This window comes from Salmo salar, chromosome 18 (genome assembly GCF_965601325.2).
Source record: "Salmo salar chromosome 18, fSalSal1, whole genome shotgun sequence".
In the NCBI taxonomy this organism is placed as follows: domain Eukaryota; kingdom Metazoa; phylum Chordata; class Actinopteri; order Salmoniformes; family Salmonidae; genus Salmo; species Salmo salar.
In genome coordinates, this window is record NC_138308.1 from 78369983 (window position 1) to 78397598 (window position 27616).

Sequence of the window (27616 nt, forward strand, 5' to 3'; positions counted from 1 at the left end):
ACCTGACCAAAATGTAGATACGGCCTCGTCTTGTGCTTACAGAAGACCGCAGAGTACCTGTGAACTTGTTGTGTGGGGGTGGGTGTGAGTGACATGCTATCAACACTACTAAAAGATGACAACACATTACAGAGGAGAGATGACTTGAATAAATAGGTTTTCTCCCATTCTTGTTCATCTACTCCCTGGAGCTCAATACAAAACTAGACACAAACACATGAGTCATTGTCTTCGTCATTTAAATATCACTCTGCTACCCATTTTATTTTGAGTGTCTGTGTGGCTCCTCCTGTAAACTAATCTACACTTTATAATATCTTAGTTGATGTTAGTAGTAATGATCCAGTGATGATGACTACCTAGACTGTTTGATACAAGAGACTATGATTCTGAAATGGATTTATAACATGATACAGATATCTAATATGTATGTAATAAATGTATATATTACCTTGTTATAGATTCTTAACAGCCACACAGTGTCTTTGTTGGGCCTTTGTTGACAGGTATTATGACTACACATCAGTGGTGTAAGGTGCATTAAGTAAAAATACTTTAAATTACTACTTAAGTAGTTTTTTGGGGTATCTGTACTTTAGTATTTATATTTTTGACAACTTTTACTTTTACTTCACTACATTCCTAAAGAAAATAATATACTTTTTGCTCTATACATTTTCCCTGACACCCATAAGCACTCATTACATTTTGCATGCTTAGCAGGACAGGAAAGTTCACACCCTTATCAAGAGAACATCCCTGGTAATCCTTACTGCTTCTGATCTGTTGGACTCACTAAACACACATGCTTCGTTCGTAAATTATATCTGAGTTTTGAAGTGTGCCCCTGGCTATCCGTAAATAAATAAAAAAATACAAGAAAATGTTGCTGGTTTGCTTAATATTAGGAATGTGAACAATTTTATATATTAACTTTTGATACTTAAGTATATTTTAGCAATTACATGTACTTTTGGCACTTAAATTGATTTATAACCAAATACTTTTAGACTTTTACTCAAGTAGCATTGTACTGGGTGAATTTCACTTTTACTTAAGACATTTTCTATTAAGGTATCTTGACTTTTACTCGAGTATGACAATTGGGTACTTTTTCCACCACTGTTACACACATGAACTGTCACAGGAAAGTAAGTTTTCAACAATTGTTAGTGAATAATTTGAAAATGGTGACAATTCTAAAAGTTGCTGCCAACTCTACTGTTAAGGGAGTTATGGGGACTTCCAAGTACACTGCTGCACCCTATTGAAAGATAAATGAAGTGCAGTACTTCAACCTGCACGAATGCATATTAACATTTTGTATTTTTTGTCAAAACGTCTCAGTTACAATGTGTACGTAGTGATATTTGGATTATATTTTCAACAATATCAGCTCTCTTCAAAATATACTCAGCTAAGAAGTCTATTATTAGTTCAGGCTTTTATCATTAAAGAGTGAGTTGTGATCTTAGTGACATTATTTTGTGGTTTTGATGCACTGAGGTGTGTGAAGACAGTGTGTGGTGAGGACTGATGGTCATTGCTGGGGTTAGAGATGAGTTAAGCTGAGTGGAACATATATTTAAGGCCGTCAGAACACCACAGAGATGTGATGCAGGATACAGCTTAAAAAATAGAGTTTTGAGACAACTGAAAGTGATAGTCAATAGAAGGAACTCTAATCATGCTATTATGCACATCATGTAATCAGGATGCAATGTCCCTGCAAACTTACCAGTTTAACTTGAAGAATATGAGAGAAAATCAAACAATACATCTAAATTACAGTGAATTCATGTTTTATTTGATATAAAATGCACAACAGTATCACAACATTAATGTAAAAAGGAGATTGACAGAATACAAGCAATTGTAACACAATTATAATGATAAAAACAGAGTGTATAACAGAAAAAGCGATGCAAGTCTTTAAGGAGTAAAGGTTGACATTTCAGTCCATGTTTTGGCACCTCACCCCAGAGTACACAGTGTCTCTCTCCATGGTGCTCCTCTGTCTCTGGGTCTTTGGCTTCTTGTGGATGACATTCAGTGCAGCGTAATGGACCGATGTGAGTGTGTCATCGTGTTCTTGATCCTAAGAGGAAAAACAAAGCAAATTTCAAAGACATCAGGAAATAACCTGATAGAAGGATCTGTTTATAGTTCAGCAAAGTAATACTCAGAATAATTCACTATACGGTCTGCACACCTGGTTATGAGAACTGGGGACTGCCGGACTACTTGGCTGAGGATGCGTACCTTTTAAACAAACACATGAAGGAATCATCTTCATCATGATCATCATCATCATCATCATGATACATTGAATCAACCCAATTTCAATACTAAAACATGTAATGTATACTGCACCAACAGATTAAGCATATATTTTGGGCAATGATAATGCTTACCGCTGCACAGCAGAGAGGTTTTCTTGGTCATCTTATACAAAACACAACCAAGGACAGTGATGAGGACGACACACAGAGCCAACGCTACACCCAGACAGTACACCAAGAGAACATGGTCCTCCTTACAACCATCTGTGGAAATACAGACAGTGATAGAGGAGATTCAGCATTTTTTGTTCAACCAGTAAGAAAATGTTAGAACGTTTTAGAAATGTCAGAAATATCACTAACAGTCAACGTCCAGCTTGGTACCATTCCGAAACAGCATCTCCCCAAATGATGCCACAGCGCAATAGTAAGTCCCAGCGTCAAAGAGGCTGAGGTTCCTCTTGGGGAGGTTGTAGACAAATCTCTTTGTAGTAGACCCAGCCTCAGGGCTCTTCTCACACTGATCACTCCTGTCTCCCTGGGTGTAAATGATTCCTGGACGGGATTCTCCTGAGCCATGTCTGAACCAATAGACACTGTGTTCTCCTGCACAGGTCTCAGTGTGTATTGTACAGCTCAGAGTCACAGAGTCTCCTGGCTGGACTGACTCAGACACAGGTTGCTTGAGTACATACATGCAGTTGGACTCTGAACCTGAAGAAAGTGACAGAGTAAGATCATAGTGTGTATATTGTATTGGCCTGGTATATAACATTTACAGCCAAAGTCTAAAGTATATTTCTATTTTAATGGTGCAAAATATAAAATCCAAAATTAGGGAAGGAAGTTAAGTTGCCTTTGACAATTAAAACAGTTCCTTTTCCGAATTTGACTTTGCCCACTAACATCGCACCACAGTAGTATGTAGCTGAGTCACCTGATGGTCAGGTTAGAGCTGCCAACACCTCTCTTCACATTCAAATGTTTAGTCTCATTGAAGTCCTTGGTAAAATTGTTGAAATAAAAGGTATTTTGAGTGCGATAATATGATGATGCCATGAGAAGAGGTTTCTGTCCCACAGTTTGCTTGAACCAAGAGACTCTGACCATCAAATTAGATTGACAAAAGCAAGTGAGAGATACATTTTGACCCAGATTTGTAACTATCAAAGGGTCTGGTTGGATTACATCATTTTTAAGTGCCAACCTGTGAAGAAAACAAACTAAATAAATCAGACAAAGGCATAGTACTGATTTATTCATTATTAACATTATTCAGACTACATAGTCATTCAAATTGATTACAAAAGACCATCACATAAAAAGTAAAAGGAACCGTATTAATATTTCTTACTTACCAAAGTTGCCGTAAAACAAAAAGATTGTCCAAGATATAATCATATTTTCACTGTCCTTTCTGAACTGTATAGAGTGTGGGTCTTGAGTGTGGGCCCCTTTTATATGATGACACTCATTGGGTAATCATTATGAAGTAGGTGGAATCTCTGAACTAAGTGATTTTATTGGCTGTCTGAACAGGCATAAAACATCTGATTAAAACTACAATCAAATGATGTAAAATCAGAGTTACTGGTTTGTATTTTCTAGCATTTGGGTCGGTGGCTGAGGACTACTGGTACATATGTCCTCTTTGACATACACAGGGTGTTTACGTTCCATTTCTCACTTCATGGACGTAGAACGCAGTTCAAGCTTTCAGGAGGAAGTGAACTCTGGTGAGATTGGCACCTTTTTGACAAAAAAAAGATGTGATCGTTTGATACCTGGTGCAAATAATTGGTAAGATTTGGGCAAGTAATTAAACGTAGGAAATAAAAACAAGTTTATTGAAGAATCACACAAGTATAAAGGCAGGTAACAGAATTCCATGTTACAACTATTATCATCATAAGAAAGACTTCAGACATTTGCTAAATCATTATATATATATATATATATTGTTGTACTCTTCCACAAAAACAAATGTATCTACTCAGTCAACCTCAGCCACTATTGGTGAGGATTTGAGACTTCTGAAACCATCCTAGTATCAGCTTTCACACTTTCTGGACACTTATGCTCTGCATCTGAGTGATTATTATTCTTATTGTGTTACTTTTGTCGTGTCTTTGGCATCATTAAACTGAAGACTGTTAGTTTATCAAATCAATTCTCTGTAATTATTATTACGTGATTATTCTAATAATGTAAATCTAATTAACCTCTCTGGGCCAGTGGGACGCTTGCGTCCCACCTACTCAACAGCCAGTGTAATCCTGTGGCACGATATTCAAATACCTTAGAAATGCTATTACTTCAATTTCTCAAACATATGACTATTTTACACCATTTTAAAGACAAGACTCTCGTTAATCTAACCACACTGTCCGATTTCAAAAAGGCTTTACAACGAAAGCAAAACATTAGATTATGTCAGCAGAGTACCCAGCCAGAAATAATCAGACACCCATTTTTCAAGCTAGCATATAATGTCACATAAACCCAAACCACAGCTAAATGCAGCACTAACCTTTGATGATCTTCATCAGATGACAACCCTAGGACATTATGTTATACAATACATGCATGTTTTGTTCAATCAAGTTCATATTTATATCAAAAAACAGCTTTTTACATGTGAGTAGCATGTGACTAGCATTCCCACCGAACACTTCCGGTGAATTTACTAAATTAGTCACGATAAACGTTCACAAAAAACATAACAATTATTTTAAGAATTATAGATACAGAACTCCTCTATGCACTCGCTATGTCCGATTTTAAAATAGCTTTTCGGTGAAAGCACATTTTGCAATATTCTGAGTAGATAGCCCGGCATCACAGGGCTAGCTATTTAGACACCCAGCAAGTTTAGCACTCACCAAAGTCAGATTTACTATAAGAAAAATGTTATTACCTTTGCTGTTCTTCGTCAGAATGCAATCCCAGGACTTCTACTTCAATAACAAATGATGGTTTGGTCCCAAATAATCCATAGTTATATCCAAATTGCGGCGTTTTGTTCGTGCGTTCAAGACACTATCCGAAAGGGTAAATAAGGGTCACGAGCCCGACGCGTTTCGTGACCAAAAATTTCTAAATATTCCATTACCGTACTTCGAAGCATGTCAACCGCTGTTTAAAATCAATTTTTATGCAATTTTTCTCGTAAAAAAAATGATAATATTCCGACCGGGAGTGGTGGTTTTCGTTCAAAGAGAGAGAAAGTAAACATTGAGTCGACTCGGGCACGCGCGCCCCGTCCCATTGTCCTCAGATCGGCCACTTACAAAATGCGCTACTGTTTTTCAGCCATGGGCTGCAAAGCCACGATTCAGCTTTCTGGCGCCTTCTGAGAGCCTATGGGAGCGTTAGAAAATGTCACGTCATGCCAGAGATCCCCTGTTTTTGTTAGAGATGATCAATAAGGCCATGAAATGGTCAGAGAGAGCGCTTCCTGTTTGGAATCTTCTCAGGTTTTGGCCTGCCAAATGAGTTCTGTTATACTCACAGACACCATTCAAACAGTTTTAGAAACTTTAGGGTGTTTTCTATCCAAATCAAACAATTATATGCATATTCTAGTTACTGGGCAGGAGTAGTAACCAGATTAAATCGGGTACGTTTTTTATCCGGCCGTGCAAATACTGCCCCCTATCCCCAACAGGTTAACTAGGAAGTCTGGGCACCAAGGAAAATATTCAGATTACAAAGTTCTAATTTTTCTAATATAACTTTCAGATATTTTAATATCTGATCAATTAGTCTACTAATTAATAAATTATTTTTTACCTCACGTTAGTCTCATTCCAAACGATATAAATTGTTGGTTATCTGCACGAACCCAGTCTTCACTATGAATCACCCATACATAAATTGTCTCAGTCATTTATTTATTAACTAACTAAATAATCACAGAAATGCCAACACAAACAGACAAAGTAGATATGGTTACAAGGAAATGATAGGGGATGTACCCTAGTGGGCTAAACCGGCACGGCGGCTTGGTAGACAAAGGGACTGAGAAGGGCGCAAAAGATAAAAGACACTACAAAGTTGATAATTTTAACCATTGAAATGCTAATCCTTTGCACATGAAAGCTCACTCATTTGCGAACAATTGCAATCAGTATATATATATTTACGCTTAGTGTGTCATCGTGATCTCTGTTGGAAGTTCATCCACACCTCTCTCTGCGTCCCTGGAGTCTTTGGTTAGAATGGCTACTTCAGAGTAACATTCAGAAATGTTGTTATAGAATAGATGTTTCAGCGGTTGTCGGCCTTCGCATTCAATGGTATAGAATTCCTAGCTACAGACTAGTAATTAGTATCAAAGATTTGCTCTTATTCTGTCGGATCGATAGTCTCAGAGTTTAACCACGTGGTATGGTTAAAAGATTCATCAACCTACTCAAACCTTAGCCCTCTCGTGGTAATCGAGGTAAACTGGTCTGAAGGGAAATCCTTCAGGTGGGGGTTATATTTGTAATGGCAGAAGAGGGCTGTCCCATGACGCCAGGTCAATGTCTGTGCTCATGGGGCGGGCCTATGACCTAGTTAAACTCCAAAGGGAATTGGAGTTTCCTTCATTAAACAGTTTATCCTGTTTGGGCTAGGGGGCAGTATTGAGAATTTTGGAAAAAATATGTGCCCATTTTTAACTGCCTCCTACACCAACTCAGAAGCTAGAATATGCATATTATTGTTCAGGTTTGGATAGAAAACACTCTAAAGTTTCTAAAACTGTTTGAATGGTGTCTGTGAGTATAACAGAACTCCTATGGCAGGCAAAAACCTGACAAGGTTTCATGCAGGAAGTGGCCTGTTTGACAAGGAGTCGTGCGTCTTGCATCTGTTTATTGAAGAGTAAGGATCTTAGCTGTAACGTGACAATTCCCAGGGCTCCAATAGGCTCTCAGGACCCGGGAAAATCATGAAGGTTGACGAGGCAGCCTCAGGCTGAAACAGATTATCACCTTATCCAAGTGTCCCATTAGGTGACAATGGAATGAGGCGCGTGCGCGATTAGCCCCCGTGGAGTATTTTAATTCGGCTGTTTAGTTTATTGCAGATTCCCGGTCGGAATATTATCGCTTTTCTACGAGATAAATGGCATAAAAATTGGTTTTAAACAGCGGTTGACATGCTTCGAAGTACGGTAATGGAATATTTAGACATTTTTTGTCACGCCATGCGCCATGCGTGCGACCGTGGATTACCATTCGTATAGTGTCTAGAACGCACGAACAAAACGACGCTATTTGGATATAACTATGGATTATTTGGGACCAAACCTACATTTGTTATTGAAGTAGAAGTCCTGGGCGTGCATTCTGACGAAGAACAGGAAAGGTAAGAACATTTTTCTTATAGGAAATGTTATTATGGTGAAGGCTAATCTTGCCGGGTGTCTAAATAGCTAGCCGTGATGGCTGGGCTATGTACTTAGAATATTGCAAAATGTGCTTCATCCGAAAAGCTATTTTAAAATCGGACATATCGAGTGCATAGAGGAGTAATGTATCTATAATTCTTAAAATAATTGTTATGCTTTTTGTGAACGTTTATCGTGAGTAATTTAGCAAACTGTTAGTAAATTCCCCGGAAGTTTGCGGGGGGTATGCTTTTTCTGAACGTCACATGCTAATGTAAAAAGCTGTTTTTTGATATAAATATGAACTTGATTGAACAGACATGCATGTATTGTATAACATAATGTCCTAGGTGTGTCATCTGATGAAGATCATAAAAGGTTAGTGCTGCATTTAGCTGTGGTTTGGGTTTTGGTGACATTATATGCTAGCTTGAAAAATGGGTGTCTGATTATTTCTGGCTGGGCACTCTCCTGACATCATCTAATGTTTTGCTTTCGTTGTAAAGCCTTTTTGAAATCGGACAGTGTGGTTAGATAAACGAGAGTCTTGTCTTTAAATAGCTGTAAAATAGTCATATGTTTGAGAAATTGAAGTAATAGTATTTCAAACGATTCAAAAATCGCGCCACTGGATTAGACTGGCTGTTACGTAGGTGGGACGAATTCGTCCCGCCTAGCCCATAGAGGTTAAAATCACATTACATAATTTCACAAATAGTTTCATCTATACTCATTCACTTTATACAACAATTAGATGCAAGCCTCACAACTGAGATATATATAAACAGAGTTATGGTAATCTGGATGTATTGTCTCTCACGAGTTTCACAAACATTAAACGAAATGGACCGGTCGTAGCTGGATTCTTCCCCGACCGTGTACACATTCTCCAAAACATGGACATTGTTCAGTTCTCAAGTTCTGTGATGTGGAAGAGGTTCCTTTGTTCTCCTGTGAAACTCACTCTCTCTCTATACTCTGGCCATGAGGAGAGAAACTGACCTGCCTAACAGAGCCTGGGTGTAGGGGGAAGATAGGGAGGTGGTGAGAGCGAGAGGGGGATGGTGTAGAGAGAGGGGGATGGTGCTCGCTGTACCCAAAGAGGGCCACGTCATGACACTTTTATTATTACTTTTTATTTTAGTCTACTTGGTAAATATTTGTCTTCTTCTTGAACTGCACTGTTGGTTATGGACTTGTAAGTAAGCATTTCACGTTAAAGTCTACACTTGTTGTATTCGGCGCATGTGACAAATAAAATTGGATTTGATTTGATCCCAGAGTACACCGTCCATGTTGCTTCTCTGTCTTCTAGACCTGTTCTTCACTGGTCATGTGGCATTCAATAGTCACATAGCCTCCCAGCTTTGCTTTCTGGGAAGAAGTGGGCTGAACAATAACTGGTGTTTGATATGCACCTGTAAAAAACAACTATGATTACTGCATTTAAAACATTTACCAAACACCTATAGTAAGCACTTTAAATGTATAGAGAACATGTATAACATTAGTCAATTCAGCTAGATGTTACTGGCATGATTTCCAGATCTAAAGAAGGGTGAGGAGCTTATTCATCTTCCTTGCTCCTTCACTGGACGAGATTGACCTGTATAAAATGCAGTCTCTCTACAGAAAATAAAGGAAATTTGCCTTTGCTTGATCTCAGGAACCGTCTGTTTTTGATGGTCAGATTTGAATAGCTGAATACTCGATAGGCCGCTCAGTAGGCCATGAATGGGCGGCCTTTCATGTTGTTGTTGTTGTTGTTGTTGTTGTTGTTGTCATGTCTACTCCCGCTCCCCCTCACTGGCTCTGACAACCATCATTACGCACACCTGGCAACATTCGTTACGTGCACCTGCGCCTCATTATGAGTCTCACCTGGTCTCCATCACTTCACTGATTACCTCCCCTATATCTGTCACTCCATTAGGTTAATTCCCCAGGCAGTATTAGTTATGTGTTTCATGTCCAGAAGATACTCTTGTTTTGTATCTTTCCATATTTCTTGTATTATTAAACTCACCCCTGCACTTGCTTCTCGACTCCCAGCATCTCCTTTACAGTTGTACTGCTTTATTCTTCTTTGTATAACTTTATCACATAGCAAGTTATATTTTTTAAACAATGTGACTACTGTGGATTTTCCTTTAATAGGCCTAACTACAGCTCATACTGTCCACAATACTATGTACTGCAGCTGGCCAACAGAGGGCTTGTCCACCCAAAGTAAGAGACACAACAGCAAGAGGCAATGGATCTCTTTACTTAATGTTTTCTTCCATTGTGGTCCATGGGAGTCATACAGTAGTTGGGACCTGTTTGGCCACATGTTATGACACTGTCATCCTCTAGGGCCTCTATGACTTCTACACGGTCATTTTATAATACAGAGAAACAGAAAACATGACATCGTCTTTGCTTAACCAGCAATATCTAATATACTATTTATTCTCCAATGTATGGACGGATAAAAGCCCTCCCATGATATAATTAGGAGGCTCTTTCTTCCTGGCCCAGATGATGATACTTTACATCCCACTCCAAACCATGGTTTGTGTTTAACTAAGGACTTCAAATCTCTATGTCAATTACCTAATAGTTCATTGTGGTTTTTCACAGATTTCAGTAGCCTATGTATAGATAACTTGCTGCCTCAAAAAAATAGTTTTCTATTGTTGATTAAAAGGACAGCATGAAGAACAATATATTATCATACAACTGACTGACACCACTGAGACATCCTGCTGAGACCACAGAGAGAGAGAGAAGGGCATAGAGGGTCCTGTGCAGAAGGCCAACAGGCCTTACCAAAGTGTAGACAGCTACAACCTTGTGTATTGTTCATAACATACATCAGAGTACATGTAAATAGGTTGCTGTTTATGTGAGGGGGTGTGTGGCATGCAATCAGTAGGCCTACGTCTTAAAGAAAAAACTAAGAAAAACACTCCTACACTACAGCTGCATGATGTTTACTGTAACATGATGCATGGGAAAATGGTGCCAACGGAGATGGCAGTATTGTGACTAGCTCTTTGGAAACTTTGTAATATTTAGTTTTTTTATGTAATTTTTTTTTACATTACTAGCTCAGGAAATGTTTGAGTCAAGTTTTGTCTTTGGAAAATGAAGTTGGTGAGCTAAGAGCAAGGATTTCTTTCCAGAGAGACATCGGGGCCTGTAACATACTTTGTTTCACGGAAACATGGCTCTCTCTGGATAATCAGTTGGAGTCGGTAAAGCCAGCAGGATTCTCAGTACATCGCGCAGACAGGAATAAATATCTCTCCGGGAAGCAGAAGGGCGGAAGGGTGTGTTTCACGATTAACCTCTCTAGGATAGGTGGCACCAAATCGTCCCACCTACGTAACAGCCAGTGTAATCCCGTGGCGCGTTATTCAAAAACCTTAGAAATTGAAAAACTTCAATTTTTCAAACATATGACTATTTTACACCATTTTAAAGACAAGACGCTCGTTAATCTAACCACACTGTCCGATTTCAAAAAGGCTTTACAACGAAAGCAAAACATTAGATTATGTCAGCAGAGTACCCAGCCAGAAATAATCAGACACCCATTTTTCAAGCTAGCATATAATGTCACATAAACCCAAACCACAGCTAAATGCAGCACTAACCTTTGATGATCTTCATCAGATGACAACCCTAGGACATTATGTTATACAATACATGCATGTTTTGTTCAATCAAGTTCATATTTATATCAAAAACCAGCTTTTTACATTAGCATGTGACTAGCATGTGACTAGCATTCCCACCAAACACTGCCGGTGAATTTACTAAATTACTCACGATAAACGTTCACAAAAAGCATAACAATTATTTTAAGAATTATAGATACAGAACTCCTCTATGCACTCGATATGTCCGATTTTAAAATAGCTTTTCGGTGAAAGCACATTTTGCAATATTCTCAGTAGATAGCCCGGCATCACAGGCTAGCTATTTAGACACCCAGCAAGTTTAGCACTCAGAAAAGTCACATTTACTATAAGAAAAATGTTATTACCTTTGCTGTCTTCATCAGAATGCACTCCCAGGACTTCTACTTCAATAACAAATGTTGGTTTGGTTCAAAATAATCCATAGTTATATCCAAACAGCGGCGTTTTGTTCGTGCGTTCAAGACACTATCCGAAAGGGTAAATAAGGGTGACGAGCATGGCGCAATTCGTGACAAAAAAAATCTAAATATTCCATTACCGTACTTCGAAGCATGTCAACCGCTGTTTAAAATCCATTTTTATGCCATTTTTCTCGTAAAAAAGCGATAATATTCCGACCAGGAATCTGCATTTAGGTAAACAGAGGAAAGAAAATAAAGCATTCGGTCGACTCGGGCACGCGCCTAAGCCCACAGTACTCTGAGCGGCCACTTGCCAAACGCAATAATGTGTTTCAGCCAGAGCCTGCCTCGATATCGTTCAGCTTTTTCCCGGGCTCTGAGAGCCTATGGGAGCCGTAGGAAGTGTCACGTTATTGCAAAGATCCTAAATCTTCAATAAAAAGAGCCCAGATGAAACACAACTTGTCAGACAGGCCACTTCCTGCATGGAATCTTCTCAGGTTTTGGCCTGCCATATGAGTTCTGTTATACTCACAGACACCATTCAAACAGTTTTAGAAACTTTAGGGTGTTTTCTATCCAAAGCCAATAATTATATGCATATTCTAGTTACTGGGCAGGAGTAGTAACCAGATTAAATCGGGTACGTTTTTTATCCAGCCGTGTCAATACTGCCCCCTAGCCCTAACAGGTTAACGACTCATGGTGTAATTCTAGGAAAATACAGGAACTCAAGTCCTTTTGTTCATCCTACCTAGAATCACTCACAATTCAATGCCGACCATATTATCTCCCAAGAGTATTCTCCTCTATCATCGCCATGGCCGTTTACATCCCACCTCAAGCCGAAACCTCGACGGCCCTCAAAGAACTTCACTAGACTTTATGCAAACTGGAAACCACATATCCTGAGGGTGCATTTATCGTAGCTGGGGATTTTAACAAAGCAAATCTGAGTACTAGGCGGCCGAAGATCTATCAACATATCGACTGTGCCAATCGCGCTGATAAGACTCTCGACCATTAGTATTCAAACTTACGGAATGCTAACAAGGCCCTCCCCCGCCCTCCTTTCGGCAAATCTGACCATGACTCCCTCTTGCTCCTTGCGTCCTATAGGCAGAAACTCAAACAGAAAGTGCCCGTGCTTCGTACTATTCAATGCTGGTCTGACCGATCGTAATCCACGCTTCAGGATTGTTTTGATAACGTGGACTGGGATATTTTCTGGGTAATTTGAGAAAATAATCTAGACGCATACACGAATACAGTGACTGAGTTTATAAGGAAGAGTGTAGGAGATGTAGAACCCACTGTGATGATTAAAACATACCCTAACCAGAAACCGTGGATAGATGGAAGCATTCGCGTGAAACTGAAAATGCGAACCATTGCATTTAACCATGGCAAGGTGACTGGTAATATGGCAGAATATAAACAGCGTAGTTATTCACTTCGCAAGGCAATCAAACAAGCTAAATGTCAGTATAGAGATCAAGTGGAGTCGCAATTCAATGGCTCGGACACACAACGTATGTGGCAGGGACTACAGACAATCACCAACTACAAAAGGAAAACCAGCCACATTGCCGAGATTGCTTCCGGACAGGCCTGCTACCAAGGACTGTGGGCTCTCCTTCTCCGTGGCCAACGTGGCCAATGTAAGTAAAACATTTAAACGTGCCACAAAGGTGCCGGCCCAGACGGCATCCCAAGCCTCGTCCTCATAGCATGCGCAGACCAGCTGGCTGGTGTGTTTACTGGCATATTCAATCTTTCCCTATCCCAGTCTGCTGTCCCCACATGCTTCAAGATGGCCACCATTGTTCCTGTACCCAAGAAGGCAAAGGTAACTGAACTTAATGACTATCGCCCCGTAGCACTCACTTCTGTCATCATGAAGTGCTTTGAGAGAGTAGTCAAGGATCAAATCACCTCTACCTGCCACCCTAGACCCACTTCAATTTGCTTACCGCCCCAATAGATCCACAGATGATGCAATCGCCATCCCTCTGCACACTGTCCTATCCCATCTGGACATGATGAATACCTATGTAAGAATGCTGTTTATTGACTATAGCTCAGCATTCAACACCATATTACCCTCCAAGTTCATCAGTAAGGTCGAGGCCCTGGGTCTGGCCCGACGGGCCACCCCCAGGTGGTGAAGGTAGGAAACATCACCTCCACACCGATGATCCTCAACACTGGGGCCCCACAAGGGTGCACGCTCAGCCCCCTCCTGTACTCCCTGTTCACTCATGACTGCGTGGCCAAGCACCCCTCCAACTCAATCATACAGTTTGCAGACAACACAACAGTAGTAGGCTTGATTACCAACGATGACAAGACGGCCTACAGGGAGGAGGTGAGGGCTCTGGGAGTGTGGTGCCTGGAAAACAACTTCACTCAATGTCAACAAAACAAACGAGATGATGGTGGATTTCAGGAAAGAGCAGAGGGAGCACCCGCCTATCAACATAGACGGGACAGCAGTGAAGAAGGTGGAAAGCTTCAAGTTCCTTGGCATAGACATCACTGACAAACTGAAATGGACCACCCACACAGACAGTGTGGTGAAGAAGGCACAACAGAGCCTCTTCAACCTCAGGAGGCTAAAGAAATTGTGCTTGTCATTACTCGAGGCTTGTCATTAAGCTCGCCCTGCCTGGTACGGCAACTGCATCGCCCGCAACCGCAAGGCTCTCCAGAGGGTGGTGCGTTCTGCCCAATGCATTACCTGGGGCAATCTACCCGCACTCCAGGACACCTACAGCAGCCGATGTCACAGGAAGGCCAAAAAGATAATCAAGGACATCAACCACCCGAGCCACTGCCTGTTCAACTTGCTATCATCCAGAATTCGAGGTCAGTACAGGTGCATCAAAGCCGTGACCGAGAGACTGTTAAACAGCCATCACTAGCACATTAGAGGCTGCTGTCTATAGGCATAGACTAGAAATCACTGGCCACTTTAAGGAATGGAACACTAGTCACTTTAATATGTATATGCGGTATTCTATACTATTCTTCTGTATCTTAGTCCGTTCCCCTCTGACGTCGCTCGTCCATATGTATATAGTCTTAGTTCATTCCTACTTAGATTTGTGTGTATTGGGTATATCTTGTGTAATTTGTTAGATATTACTGCACTGTAGGAGCTAGAAGTACAAGCATTTCGCGTCACCCGCAATAACATCTGCTAATCACGTTTATGTGACCAATAAAATGTGATTTGACATTGAACAGTATGGTGGCCCTGAGAGGCAAAGTCGAGTACAGTGTATTGCTGCAGGTTTGTATTCCTGTGTTAAAGGTCTATGAAAGGTTTGTTTCCAATAGTGGAAAGTCACTGTAACGCCCTCCACTATGACCACAGAGGTGTGTGAACAGAATCCATTGAGCTCAACTTATTCAAATACATTTTGGAGTTGGAAATTGTTTCTTTTACTTGCAAATCAAATGTAAAATGAGTTTGACAGAGAAGCAGTGAATTCAATTATATGTTCTTTGTTACAACTATGACCACTAATTTCAACACATTTTACTGAAGCATTCATACAAAGATAATGAAGTTAGAGCTAGTTAACCTGTTATGGCTAGGGGGCAGTATTTTCACGGCCGGATAAAAAACGTACCCGATTTAATCTGATTATTACTCCTGCCCAGAAACTAGAATATGCATATAATTATTATCTTTGGATAGAAAACACTCCAAAGTTTCTAAAACTGTTTGAATGGTGTCTGTGAGTATAACAGAACTCATTTGGCAGGCCAAAACCTGAGAAGATTCTGTACGAGAAGTACCCTGTCTGACCATTTCTTGGCCTTCTTGATTATCTCTATCCAATACAGGGGATCTCTGCTGTTACGTGACACTTCCTACGGCTCCCATGGGCTCTCAGAAGGCGGCAAAAAGCTGAATCGTGGCTTTGCAGGCTCTGGCTGAAAAAACATTAGCGCATTTTGATAGTGGTCGAACAGAGTACAGAGACTGGTGCGCGCGTGCACAAGGCGACCCCATGTTTTTATTCTTTCGTCTTTGAACGAAAACCACCACTCCCGGTCGGAAGATTATCGCTTCTTTATGAGAAAAATGGCATAAAAATTGATTTTAAACAGCGGTTGACATGTTTTGAAGTACGGTAATGGAATATTTAGAATTTTTTTGTCACGAAATGCGTCGTGCGCGTGACCCTTATTTACACTTCGGATAGTGTCTTGAACGCACGAACAAAACATCGTTATATCCAAATAGCGGCGTTTTGTTCGTGCGTTCAAGACACTATCCGAAGTGTAAATAAGGGTCACGAGCATGGCGCAATTCGTGACAAAAAAATTCTAAATATTCCATTACCGTACTTCGAAGCATGTCAACCGCTGTTTAAAATCCATTTTTATGCCATTTTTCTCGTAAAAAAGCGATAATCTTCTGACCGGGAATCTGCGTTTAGGTAAACAGACAAAAGAAAACGAAGCATTCTGTCGACGCGGGCACGCGCCTGAGTCTCACAGTACTGTAACCAGCCACTACCCAAACGCGCTACTTTTTTTCAGCCAGAGCCTGCAAAGCCACGGTTCAGCTTTTTGCCGCCTTCTGAGAGCCCATGGGAGCCGTAGGAAGTGTCACGTAACAGCAGAGATCCTCTGTAATGGATAGAGATAATCAAGAAGGGCAAGAAATTGTCAGACAGGCCACTTCCTGCATGGAATCGTCTCAGGTTTTGGCCTGCCATATGAGTTCTGTTATACTCACAGACACCATTCAAACAGTTTTAGAAACTTTAGAGTGTTTTCTATCCAAATCTACTAATTATATGCATATTCTAGTTTCTGGGCAGGAGTAGTAACCATATTAAATCGGGTACGTTTTTTATCCGTCCGTGAAAATACTGCCCCCTGTCCCAAACAGGTTAACTGACTTGCCTAGTTAAATGAAGGTAAAATAAATAAAATACATAAGTAGTTATGTAAGTTATATATGTACAACTTACACATTTGTTTGAGAAATTGAAATATCCACAGTGACACCATCTTTGAAGAGATCATCTTCAAGTGTGTAAAAAGTCAAAAGTGTAAAAAGTCTACCTGTGTACATCACTTCAACAATCAAATCAAATGTATTTATATAGCCATTCTTACATGCCATCCTTCACAGTTTTATTTGAGACGACAATGAGCTACATTTACTGTGTGATTGGTTCAACTGGCCGTGTCTTCTTTGTCGACGCCTCATTCAGGCGACCACAGTTTTGACGACCACAGTTTTGTGGTCTATTAATAAAACTACAGTCTCACTGACTACTGGCTGGACTGACTCAGACGCAGGATGCTGTAGAATGGTCTTGTAAGTAATTATCTTGAGGTTTTACTTGTTTGATGGTTTGTGGTTTTCTCACCACTCTGGACAGACCTGGGTTTAAACACTAGGCTATTTATGACTAGTTTCAGGAAACTAGGCGTATGTCGCGCATCACTACTTCACAGGTGCGCCATTTCAACGTATTTTTTTTAGCAAAATGCGTTTTTTTGTCAAAAATGCCTTCTAGAACATGTGAACTTTAATGTGCCTTAATAAAAAAAACTTGTATAGCATCTGTAAATATGAATAAAATTGTTAAATTATGAGCCTAATTGGTTTAGCCATGATTGGCTGAGATAATGAGTGGGCTGGACATGCCGAGAGATGAGTTCGGATTGGTCTGCCGTGTAGCACGCTTCTGTCTATAATTTGAGCTGGTCAGAATGTGTAGGTAATCCTTTCTAATGCAGCTTTTTTTATGATATCGCGTAGTAGACCTGCATAAGTGTTGCTCTCCACTTTCGAGAGGACCAAGTTTTGAAATCAGTCGAATTAGAATATTTTATATAAGGAGATGGAGAAAATTCTGCCATTTGATTGCAAATATGCAGATGGAGTCGAAAAGAGAACACACAGAGGCTGTTTTATAAAACACCTGTCTCCAAATTACATATTCAAACTAAGGGCAACCATGGCATCCATGACAGAGAGGGAGAAGTGTCTCTCCATGTATATGGAATAGCTCACTACATTTTCAGATATTACATGTTTCTGATTTTGTCAGAAAGTCGATTTCATTTAAAGTTAAAGTATACTGTTAGCTAGCTAGCTAATGTTAGCTGGCTGGCTAGCTAGCTAACATTATGTGTATGATCTGTGTAGTAATATTTGTATCTCAGAGCCATTTGCATTGCTAGTTATAGCCTAATGTTAGCTAGATAACATTGTTCCTGGTTGGTTAGCTACCTGCAGATTCATGCAGGGCAGTAACATTATGAGTTGGGATTATGGTTCATTGTTACATATCTAAACAAGTAACTATTTCAATAGAATGCGACAACTGTCAATAAACATAGCTCGTAAATTCGCTCTGTCTATCCACTCCGATTTCAGAGCACTCTCGTCTGAGTGTGCCAGAGCGCAGAATAACTAAGCGGATTTACGAACACTCAACACCCATTGAATATGGCTGGTGTCAGTAAATGTTGACAAAAAAGCATAATTAAATTGTTGCCAGAAACACACTTGCAGTCACCAACGCTCTGGATAACATAACAGCCAAACCTGTTCTGCTAGGGTGAGTAAAATTGTCAGAGTGAGCTGTTCTCTCATTTGTGGCTGGAAGTAGCTAGCAAGCTAGCCAGCGTTAGCCAGTTAGCTTGGGTGCTTGACTGCTGGCCAGAGCGTCCAGTGTGCGCTCTGAATGCTCCAAGAGTGAAACGCTCTGAATTTTATCATCCGCCAATCTCACATTTGTTTTCTCACACTTACTTTAGGTGTACTTGATTTATCTTTCCTCCATTGCACCGGTCAAGCAAAGCCAACTGTATTAACCCCTGGTTGGGCTCATCCAGCGAAAAATACTATTGCCATTAGCATAACAACATTTTTTATTTTTTTTCAAATATAGGACTATGTTATACCGTTTTATAGATACACCTCTCCTGAATCGAACCACGTTGTCCGATTTCAAAAAGGCTTTACAGCAAAAGCAAAACATTCGATTATGTTAGAGGAGTATATCGTAAAAGTAGCCACATAGCCATTTTCCGACCAACCACATGCATCACAAATAACCAAAAAACAGATAAATGCAGCACTAACCTTTGACAATCTTCATCAGATGACACACCTAGGACATCATGTTACACAATACATGCATTCTTTTGTTCGATAAAGTTCATATTTATATATAAAAACAGCATTTTACAACGGCGCGTGACGTTGACTAACTATTTTCCCTCAAATGCATCCGGTGAAACAGCGCTACAATTTGCTAAATTACTATTCGAAAACATTTTTAAAATGTAATATTGTCATTCTAAGATGTATAGATGAATATCTCTTGAATGCACCTGTAATGCCAGATTTAAAAATAACTTTACTGGGTAATCACACTTTGCGATAAAAGGGGATGCGATACTCAGAAAAATAGGCTACCGTTACAGGTCAGCGCCATCTTGGAACAATCGCATATCAAATCTACTCTTGTATCCTATTGTCAATAATCCCTTACCTTTGATTATCTTTATCAGAAAGCACTTCCAGAAATCCCAGGTCCACAACAAATGTATTTTCGTTCGAAAAAGTTAATCCTTTACGTCCCAATAGCTTGTTCTTGTTAGTGCGTTCTGAAGGCTGCTCCAAAACTTCCGTCGGCTGCGGGACTTCTCTCAACAAAATGCATTTTTTTAAATTTAGGTTCGTTCAAACATGTCAAACGTTGTATAACATAAATCTTTAGGGCCTTTTTCAACCAGAGCTCCAATAAGATTCAAGGGGGACGATTGCATTGTGTTTCAAAACATTTCGAAAGGGGAGGGTAGCCAGGGGCGCCGGCGTCATAATGGTGATGGCCCTCTCCGTGTGACCACGTTCCACTGCGTCTCATTCATTCAGTTTTCACAGTAGAAGGCTCAAATCACTTTGTAAAGACTGGGGACATCTAGTGGAAGCAATAGGAAGTGCTCAATGAACCATTGCTCACTGTGTGAATTACAGGCAAAGTGGTGAAGTTGAGTCCGCAATTCAGAATTCCACATCCTGTTACGATCGGTCTCGGGGTTTTGACTGCCATATGAGTTCTGTTATACTCACAGACACCATTCAAACAGTTTTGGAAACTTTAGGGTGTTTTCTATCCACAAGTATTAATTATATGCATATCCTAGCGTCTGAGTTTGAGTAGGAGGCCGTTTAAAATGGGCACGAATTCTTTTCAAAAATCGCTGTAGCGCCCCCTATCCTAGGCGACCGTCAAGAGGTTAAAGTATTTGAAAGAAAACAAATCTTTTTTTATTTTCAACAGTTACAGTTGTCAGAGACTATTTGATTTGAGCCAGTTTAAATCTGTTAATAATTGTATAATTAGCATAGTAGTAGTAATTATTGTGTCATGGGTCAATTGAAATGATCTATGTGCATTGTATTTGGGCAGAGGGAAATAATAAAGCCTGATTGCAAGAATGATTCCATAGGGGTTGAGCAGGTGCCGTGTGTCTGATAGATCGTAATTACTGTTCTATAACATTGTCTTATATGTTTACTGTTTTATATCCTTATATTCTCTTTTTGTGAACATACAGTTTTATATTCTTAGAGATTGAAAGTAATGTTAGGTTTAAACTGTAATTAACTAGTGGACTGCAGTAGACTATAGTAATATGTACTCCCCAGTGGTGACCCGTCATTCAGGGCAGGTGTGGCAGAGCCCCACATTTTATATATTTTTTTGGCCTTTCCTGATTTGCATGTTATTTTTGCATTAATACGTGTCACAAATCCGTTTGCAAACAATGTAAAAAAATATATATCATTGAGTTAATAAAGCTGCATACAAACTTTTTAGTTTTTTGACTAAGGCAGCAAAATCTGACTTTAGTGAGTTCAAGACAACTGGGAACTCGGGAAAAATTTGCTACAACTGGGAAAATATGTTTTGAATTTTCAGCCAACTTGAGCCTCTTTCAAGAGCTATGACCTGAAGTTCACTGATGTCATCATGATTCAACCTTTTTTTCCCGAGTTCCCAGTTGTCTTGAAAGCACCATAAATCCAGAGAATGCCTGACTTTGATGACAAAGTTTGATGACAAAATTTTGCCCACGAAGGACCGTCGCGCCACCTTCCTGTTCAAGTGAGCACAGCACAACAGGTGAATGCAAAAATGATTTGCATGCTGCTGCATAAATTATGTAACATGTCAGGGAGATATGTATACTGTAGCTAAGAAAGTAATACAAAGTGTATGTTGTGTAGTAAGCTGTTAGTAGCCCATGTGCCTCAGCCTAATAATTTGGTCTATTTTCACCTCTTAATTTCTCCTACTGTTCTGACTTGGTGGTGCACATGTAGCCCTATAACCTGTTTTTGAGAAATGTAATCATTGAATATTGTAAGAGCTTTGATTGTCTCTTTATATGCCCCTTTTATTTATCCTACGGTTTTGACTTGGTGTACAGGCAGAATACTGTAAGAATGGCCCATGTTCTGAATTCTGTTACTGTACATTTCAAAAGTGCTGAACAAATAGTTACATTAACTACGTCCGTCCTAGCCTGCTCATTAATCTCTTAATCGAAATTACGGATTGCCTCTTATCCTCTTGTCGTCCCCTTATGCCATAGTTTGTACATCTCAATAGTCAGTAGAAACTACATTTGTTTAAGCAAGTCAGCCATATCAGCTATGTTTTTTTAAAAGGCAGTAAATGAGGCTGAATGAACTGTTTTGCTGCCAGACAAGGCTCCGCTGATAGCCAGTTGTAGCAGTGTTGGGACAGCTTTATGTAGGCCCTAACAGTTTGTGGGCACCGTTTGTCACCGCTATTGTGCAATTCATGTATTGTTTAGTGTTGTGTTGTGTTGTGTAGTGGCTTTGTTGATATGCATCCCACATTTTTTGGGGAGTCCCCACCAAGATTTACATGCTAAAATCGCCACTGGTACTAACTCAAGGCCTCTTCTGACTGATAAGAAGACATGTGAAAGGCACGGAGGAGTTTGAAGGTTCTGGACTCGACAGGCTGGAACACAATAACATCAATGGGAGGAACAGACTCAGTTCCTGCCCAGCAACAGAGCCTATATATGCTTGTGTGACCTGTAGGTGTGCTTTTGCAACTGCAACACCCAGTGTGGTGAATAACTCCAGCTTGAGTTTTTCTTGGAGTCCATCTGATTTATTGTCCCAGAAAGTAGAACCTAACACAGTACTCCTGATGGTGCATAGGAGGTCTGTTGTGCATTTAACATGTATTTACATGTAGGGGTAGAGCAATGTGAGTGTATATGGAGGAAACACCTACAGAGTGACACAAGTCAATTTTATGTCAGTCTCATTCCCTGTATATCATTCACAGAAAGGTCCACTAACTGAAGTGTAAACCTGAGAGTTCCATGACTGATTGGACACACCGGCCTAACGAATGCATGTGACATGCCATTTCTATTCCGTTTCATTCTCTGGTTAGTGTTGTTCTAATAGGAAGTAATCCTCCTCTATTGGTCTCCTTCTGACAGAACATCCTGCAGTAGACTTACAAGACTTGTCTAATTCAGAATGGACTGAAACGTTCTCCCCTGACATCATCCCAAAATGGCCCCTCCCCCTGAGCCCATAGATCTAGACTAGATGGCGCTGTATCACACAGGAGACAGTTAACTCAGAGAGTTCACATATGGTTCATCAGCAGTTTTTTTGTGGTTTGTAACTGATTTCATATAACTAAATATACAGTATATTAGAGTCATTTTAATAAAGAACTTTTTTGCTGTGGCTGCAAAATGTAAAGGGCAACGTGAACAAAAAGTAAAGATTGTCAGAAAAACAGCAACACCACATATACATCCTGCTGAAAACCACATAGAGACACAGAGACACAGAGAGCAGGTAGGAGGGTCCTGTGTGCACAAAGCCAGCAGACCCACATGACCAATGCTTAAATACGGCCTCGTCTTGGGTTTACGGAAGACTGCAGATTACTTGTGAACTTGTTGTGTGGGGCTGGGTGTGAGTGACATGCTATCAACACAAATAAAACAGGACAACACATTACAGAGGAGAGATGACTTGATAAATAGGTTGTTTCACATACTTATTCAATTATTCCCTGGAACTCAATACAAAACTAAACGTAAACACGTGTCTTCGTCATACAGATCACTCTACAACCAGTTTTATTTTGAGTGATTGTATGGCTCCTCCTGGTAACTAAGCTACACTTTATAATAACTTAGTTGATGTTCGTAGTAATGTTCCAGTGATGATGACTAACTAGTCCGTAAGATGTATGTGACTCTGTGATTCTGAAATGGATATATAACATGATAGAGATGTCTAATATGTATGTAATAAATGTATATATTACCTTATTATAGATTCTTAACAGCCACAAAGTGTCTTTGTTGGGCCTTTGTTGACAGATATTATGACTACACACATCAACTATCACAGGAAAGTACTTTTTCAACGATTCTTAGTGAACTCTTAAAGTTGCTGCCAATTCCTGTACTTTAACCTTCACATATGCATGTTAACATTTTGTATTGTTTGTGAAAACGTCTCAGTTACAATGTGTACAATGTCGTATTTTGATTGAATTATCAACAATATCAGCTCTCTGCAAAATACACTTAGCTAAGAAGTCTATTTTTAGTTCAGGCTTTTCTCATGAAGAGAGTGAGTTGTGCTCTTAGTGACATGGATGTTTGTGGTTTAGATGCACTGAGGTGTGTGAAGACAGTGTGTGGTGAGGATTGACGGTCATTACTGGGGGATAGAGATTAGTTAAACTGAGTGTTAAATCTATGTAGGGCCGTCAGAACACCACAGATATGTGATGCAGGATACAGCTTTAAAAGAGAGTTTGAGAAAACTGAAAGTGATAGTCAATAGAAGGAACTCTATGCATGCTCTTATGCACATCATGTAATCAGTGTCACGTCCTGACCAGTATAGGGGTTATTTGTGATTGTAGTTTGGTCAGGACGTGGCAGACGGTATTTGTTTTATGTGGTTTGGGGTGGTGGTTTGATTAGAAGGGTGTTTGATTTATTATTTCCGGGTTTTGGGTTATGTTCTATGTTTTTGTATTTCTATGTTCTTTCTAGTTAGTATTTTCTATGTTAGGTAATTGGGTGTTGGACTCTCAATTGAAGGCAGGTGTTTGTAGTTGCCTTTGATTGAGAGTCTTATATATAGGGATGTGTTTCGTTTGTTAATTGTGGGTAGTTGTCTTTAGCACTGCTGTTAAGTGTATAGCCTGCTAAACTGTTTCCTGTCGTCGTTTCTTTGTTTATTGTTTTTCCGTGTTCACAGTCTTTATTTAAAATAAAAATTAAGATGAGCACTCAACCCGCTGCGCCTTGGTCCTCTCTACCCGAAGACAGCCGTTACAATCAGGATACAATGTCTCTGCAAACTTACCTGTTTAACTTGAAGAATATGAGAAAAAAATCAAACAATACATCTAAATTACAGTGAATTCATGTTTTATTAGATCTAAAATGCACAACAGTAATGTAAAAATGAGTTTAACAGAATACAAGCAATTGTAACACAATTATAATGATAAAAACACAATGTGTAACAGAAAAAGCTATTTAAGTCTTTTCAGTCCGTGTTTTGGCACCTCACCCCAGAGTACACAGTGTCTCTCTCCATGGCGCTCTTCTGTCTCCGGGTCTTTGGCTTCTTGTGGATGACATTCAGAGCAGCGTAATGGACCGACGTGAGTGTGTCGTTATCTTCTTGATCCTAAGAGGAATAGCAAAACAAATTCCAAAGACATCAGGAAATGACCTGATAATTTGTTTACAGTTCATCAAAGTCATAAGATCTGCATACCTGGTGATGCGAACTGTGGATTGTCGGACCACTTGGCTGAGGATGCTTTCCTTTTAGACAAACACATGAAGGAATCATCCTCATCGTCATCATCATCATCATCTTACAATAAATTAACCCAATTTCATGACTAAAATGTAATGTACAGTGCATTTGGAAAATTTTCAGACCACTTGACATTTTGTTACATTACAGCCTTATTCTAAAATAGATTACATTGTTCTTTCCCTGATCAATCTACACAATACCACATACTGTAATGACAAAGCAAAAACAGTTTATTTTTTATTTTTGCAAATGTATTAAAAATAAAAATCTGAAATATTACATTTACACAAGTATTCAGACCCTTTAACCAGTACTTTCAAGCATCTTTGGCAATGATTAAAGCCTTGAGTCTTCTTAGGTATGACACTACAATCTTGGCACACCTGTATTTGGGGAGTTTCTCCCACTCTTCTCTGCAGGTCCTCTCAAAATATGTGAGGTCGGATGGGGAGCATGGCTGCACAGCTATTTTCATGTCTCTCCAGAGATTTTCGATCGGATTCATGTCCAGCATCTGGCTGGGCCACTCAAGGACATTCCGAGACATGTCCTGTAGCCACTTCTGCTTTGTCTTGGCTGTGTGCTTAGGGTTGTTGCCCTGTTGAAAGGTGAACCTTCACCCAAGTCTGAGGTCCTGAGCGCTCTGGAGCAGGTTTTCATCAGGAACACTCTGTACTTTGCTCCGTTCATCTTTCCCTCGATCCTGACAAGTCTCCCAGTCCCTGCCACTGAAAAACAAACCCACAGCATGATTCTGCTACCCCCATGCTTCACCATAGGGATGGTGCCAGGTTTCCTCCAGACGTGACACTTGACATTCAGGCCAAAGAGTTCAATCTTGGTTTCATCAGACCAGACAATCTTGTTTCTCATGGTTTGAAAGTCTTTTGGTGGCTTTTGGCAAACTCCAAGTGGGCATTCATGTGCCTTGTACTAAGGAGTGGCTTCCATCTGGCCACTCTACCATAAAGGCCTGTTTGGCGGAGTGCTGCAGAGATGATTGTCGTTCTGGAAGGTTCTCCCATCTGCACAGAGGAACTCTGGAGCTCTGTCAGAGTGAGCATCGGGTTCTTGGTCACCTCCCTGACCAAGGCCTTTCTCCCCCGATTGCTCAGTTTGGCCGGTCTCGGAACTCTACGGACAATTCCTTTAACACAGGTGGACTCCAATCAAGATGCACAAACATCTCAAGGATGAACAATGGAAACAGGATGCACCTGAGCTCAATTTCGAGTCAAAAAGCCAAGGGTCTGAATACTTATGTAAATAAGGTATTTCTGTATTAAATTATTTATACATTTGCAAACATTCCAAAAACCTTTTTTCACGTTGTCATTATGGGAATTTTTCAATAAGGCTGTAATGTAACAACATGTCGAAACAGTCAAGGGGTGTGAATACTTTCAAAATGCACTTTATACTGAACCAACAGTTTTATCATATAATGTGGGCAATGATAACGTTTACCTCTGGACAGCAGAGAGGTTTTCTTGGTCATCTTATACAAAACACAACCAAGGACAATGATGAGGATGACACAAAGAGCCAACGCTACACCCAGATAGTACACCAAGAGAAGATGGTCCTCATTACAACCATCTGTGGAAATACAAACGGTGATAGAGGAAATTCAGGACATTTTGCTCCACCAGGCGTACAATGTTAGAAACATTTTAGAAATGTCAGAAATATCACTAACAGTCAATTTCCAGCTTGGTCCCGTTCCCAAATAGTATTTCCCCACATGAGGCCACAGCACAGTAGTAAGTCCCAGCATCAGAGAGGCTGAGGTTCCTCTTGGGGAGGTTGTAGACACAGCTCTGTGTAAGAGACCCAGCCTCAGGGCTCTTCTCACACTGATCATTCCTGTCTCCATGGGTGTAAATGATTCCTGGATGAGATTTTCCTGAGCCATGTCTGTACCAATAGACACTGTGTTCTCCTGCACAGGTCTCAATGTTTATTGTACAGTTCAGAGTTACAGAGTTTCCTGGCTGGACTGACTCAGACACAGGCATCTGGAGCAGAGACATGCAGTTGGACCCTGAATCTGAAGAGAGTGAATAAGATCATGGTGTGTACATTCTTTCCTGCTAGATTAATTAATTTAGCATTATATGAACATACGTCAGTACCACCAGTTTTAAAGCAACTTAAGTTACCTTTGACAATTAAAACAGTTCCTTCTCCAAATGTGGCTTCCCTCGCTGACAAACTAACACAGTAGTATGTAGCTGAGTCCCCTGACTCCGTCTTGGAGATGGTCAGGTTACAGCTGTCAAATCCTCTCTTCACACTCAAATGTTTAGTCTCAGTAAAGTCCTCTTTAAAGTTGTTGAAATAAAAACTATTTTCAGTCCCATAATATGATGATGCCATGAGAAGAGGCTTCTGTCCAACAGTTTGCTTGTACCAAGAGACACTGATCAAATTAGATCGACAAAAGCAATTTACTGATACACTTCTTCCCAGTTGTGTAACTATCACAGGGTCTGGTTGGATTACATCCTTGTTAAGTGCACAACCTGTGAAGCAAACAAACTAAATAAATCAGACAAAGGTATAGTACAGAATTATACAATATTATCATTATTCAGACTACATAGTAGTAGACTGACATAAAAAAAGGTAAATGGAACCACATTAATAAGTCTTACTTACCCAAATTGGCGTAAAACAAAAAGATTGTGCAATATATAATCATCATTTTACTGTCCTTTCTGAACTGCATAGTGTGTGGGTCTGACAACAGGGCACCTTTTATATGATGACACTCATTTGGTAATCATTATGAAGTAGGCGGAAACTCTGAACTAAGTGGTATTATTGGCTGTCTGAACAGGCATAAAGCATGAGATAAAAACTACAATCTAACATGTGTCCTGTAGCATTCCATAGTTAGAGCAGCCCTTCAAATGATGTAAAGTCAGAGTTACTGGTTTGTATTTTTT

The 27616-nt window shown here is 40.0% G+C and overlaps 1 protein-coding gene and 1 pseudogene across 1 annotated transcript; both read right to left on the reverse strand.

Moving 5' to 3' along the window:
- Positions 1-1954: 1954 nt before the first annotated feature.
- On the reverse strand, positions 1955-3683 carry LOC106577675 (uncharacterized; annotated as a pseudogene).
- Positions 3684-24383: 20700 nt separating this feature from the next.
- LOC106577717 (uncharacterized) lies at positions 24384-27369 on the reverse strand. The gene is made up of 6 exons (XM_014156042.1): positions 27327-27369; positions 26828-27190; positions 26365-26715; positions 26133-26264; positions 24618-24667; positions 24384-24527 (listed from the first exon to the last, which is right to left on the reverse strand). The coding sequence occupies exons 1-6, from the start codon at positions 27367-27369 to the stop codon at positions 24384-24386; spliced, it is 1083 nt and encodes a 360-aa protein (XP_014011517.1).
- Between the last annotated feature and the right edge of the window lie 247 nt (positions 27370-27616).

What these genes read in the sequence shown, in the direction of transcription:
- LOC106577717 (XM_014156042.1), bottom strand. Translation starts at nt 27,369, where the DNA reads ATGATTATATATTGCACAATCTTTTTGTTTTACGCCAATTTGG. An exon ending in TTTGTTTTACGCCAATTTGG is followed by an intron (nt 27,191 to 27,326) that starts GTAAGTAAGACT and finishes TTTGCTTCACAG; the next exon opens with GTTGTGCACTTAACAAGGAT. An exon ending in GACCAAGCTGGAAATTGACT is followed by an intron (nt 26,265 to 26,364) that starts GTTAGTGATATT and finishes GTATTTCCACAG; the next exon opens with ATGGTTGTAATGAGGACCAT.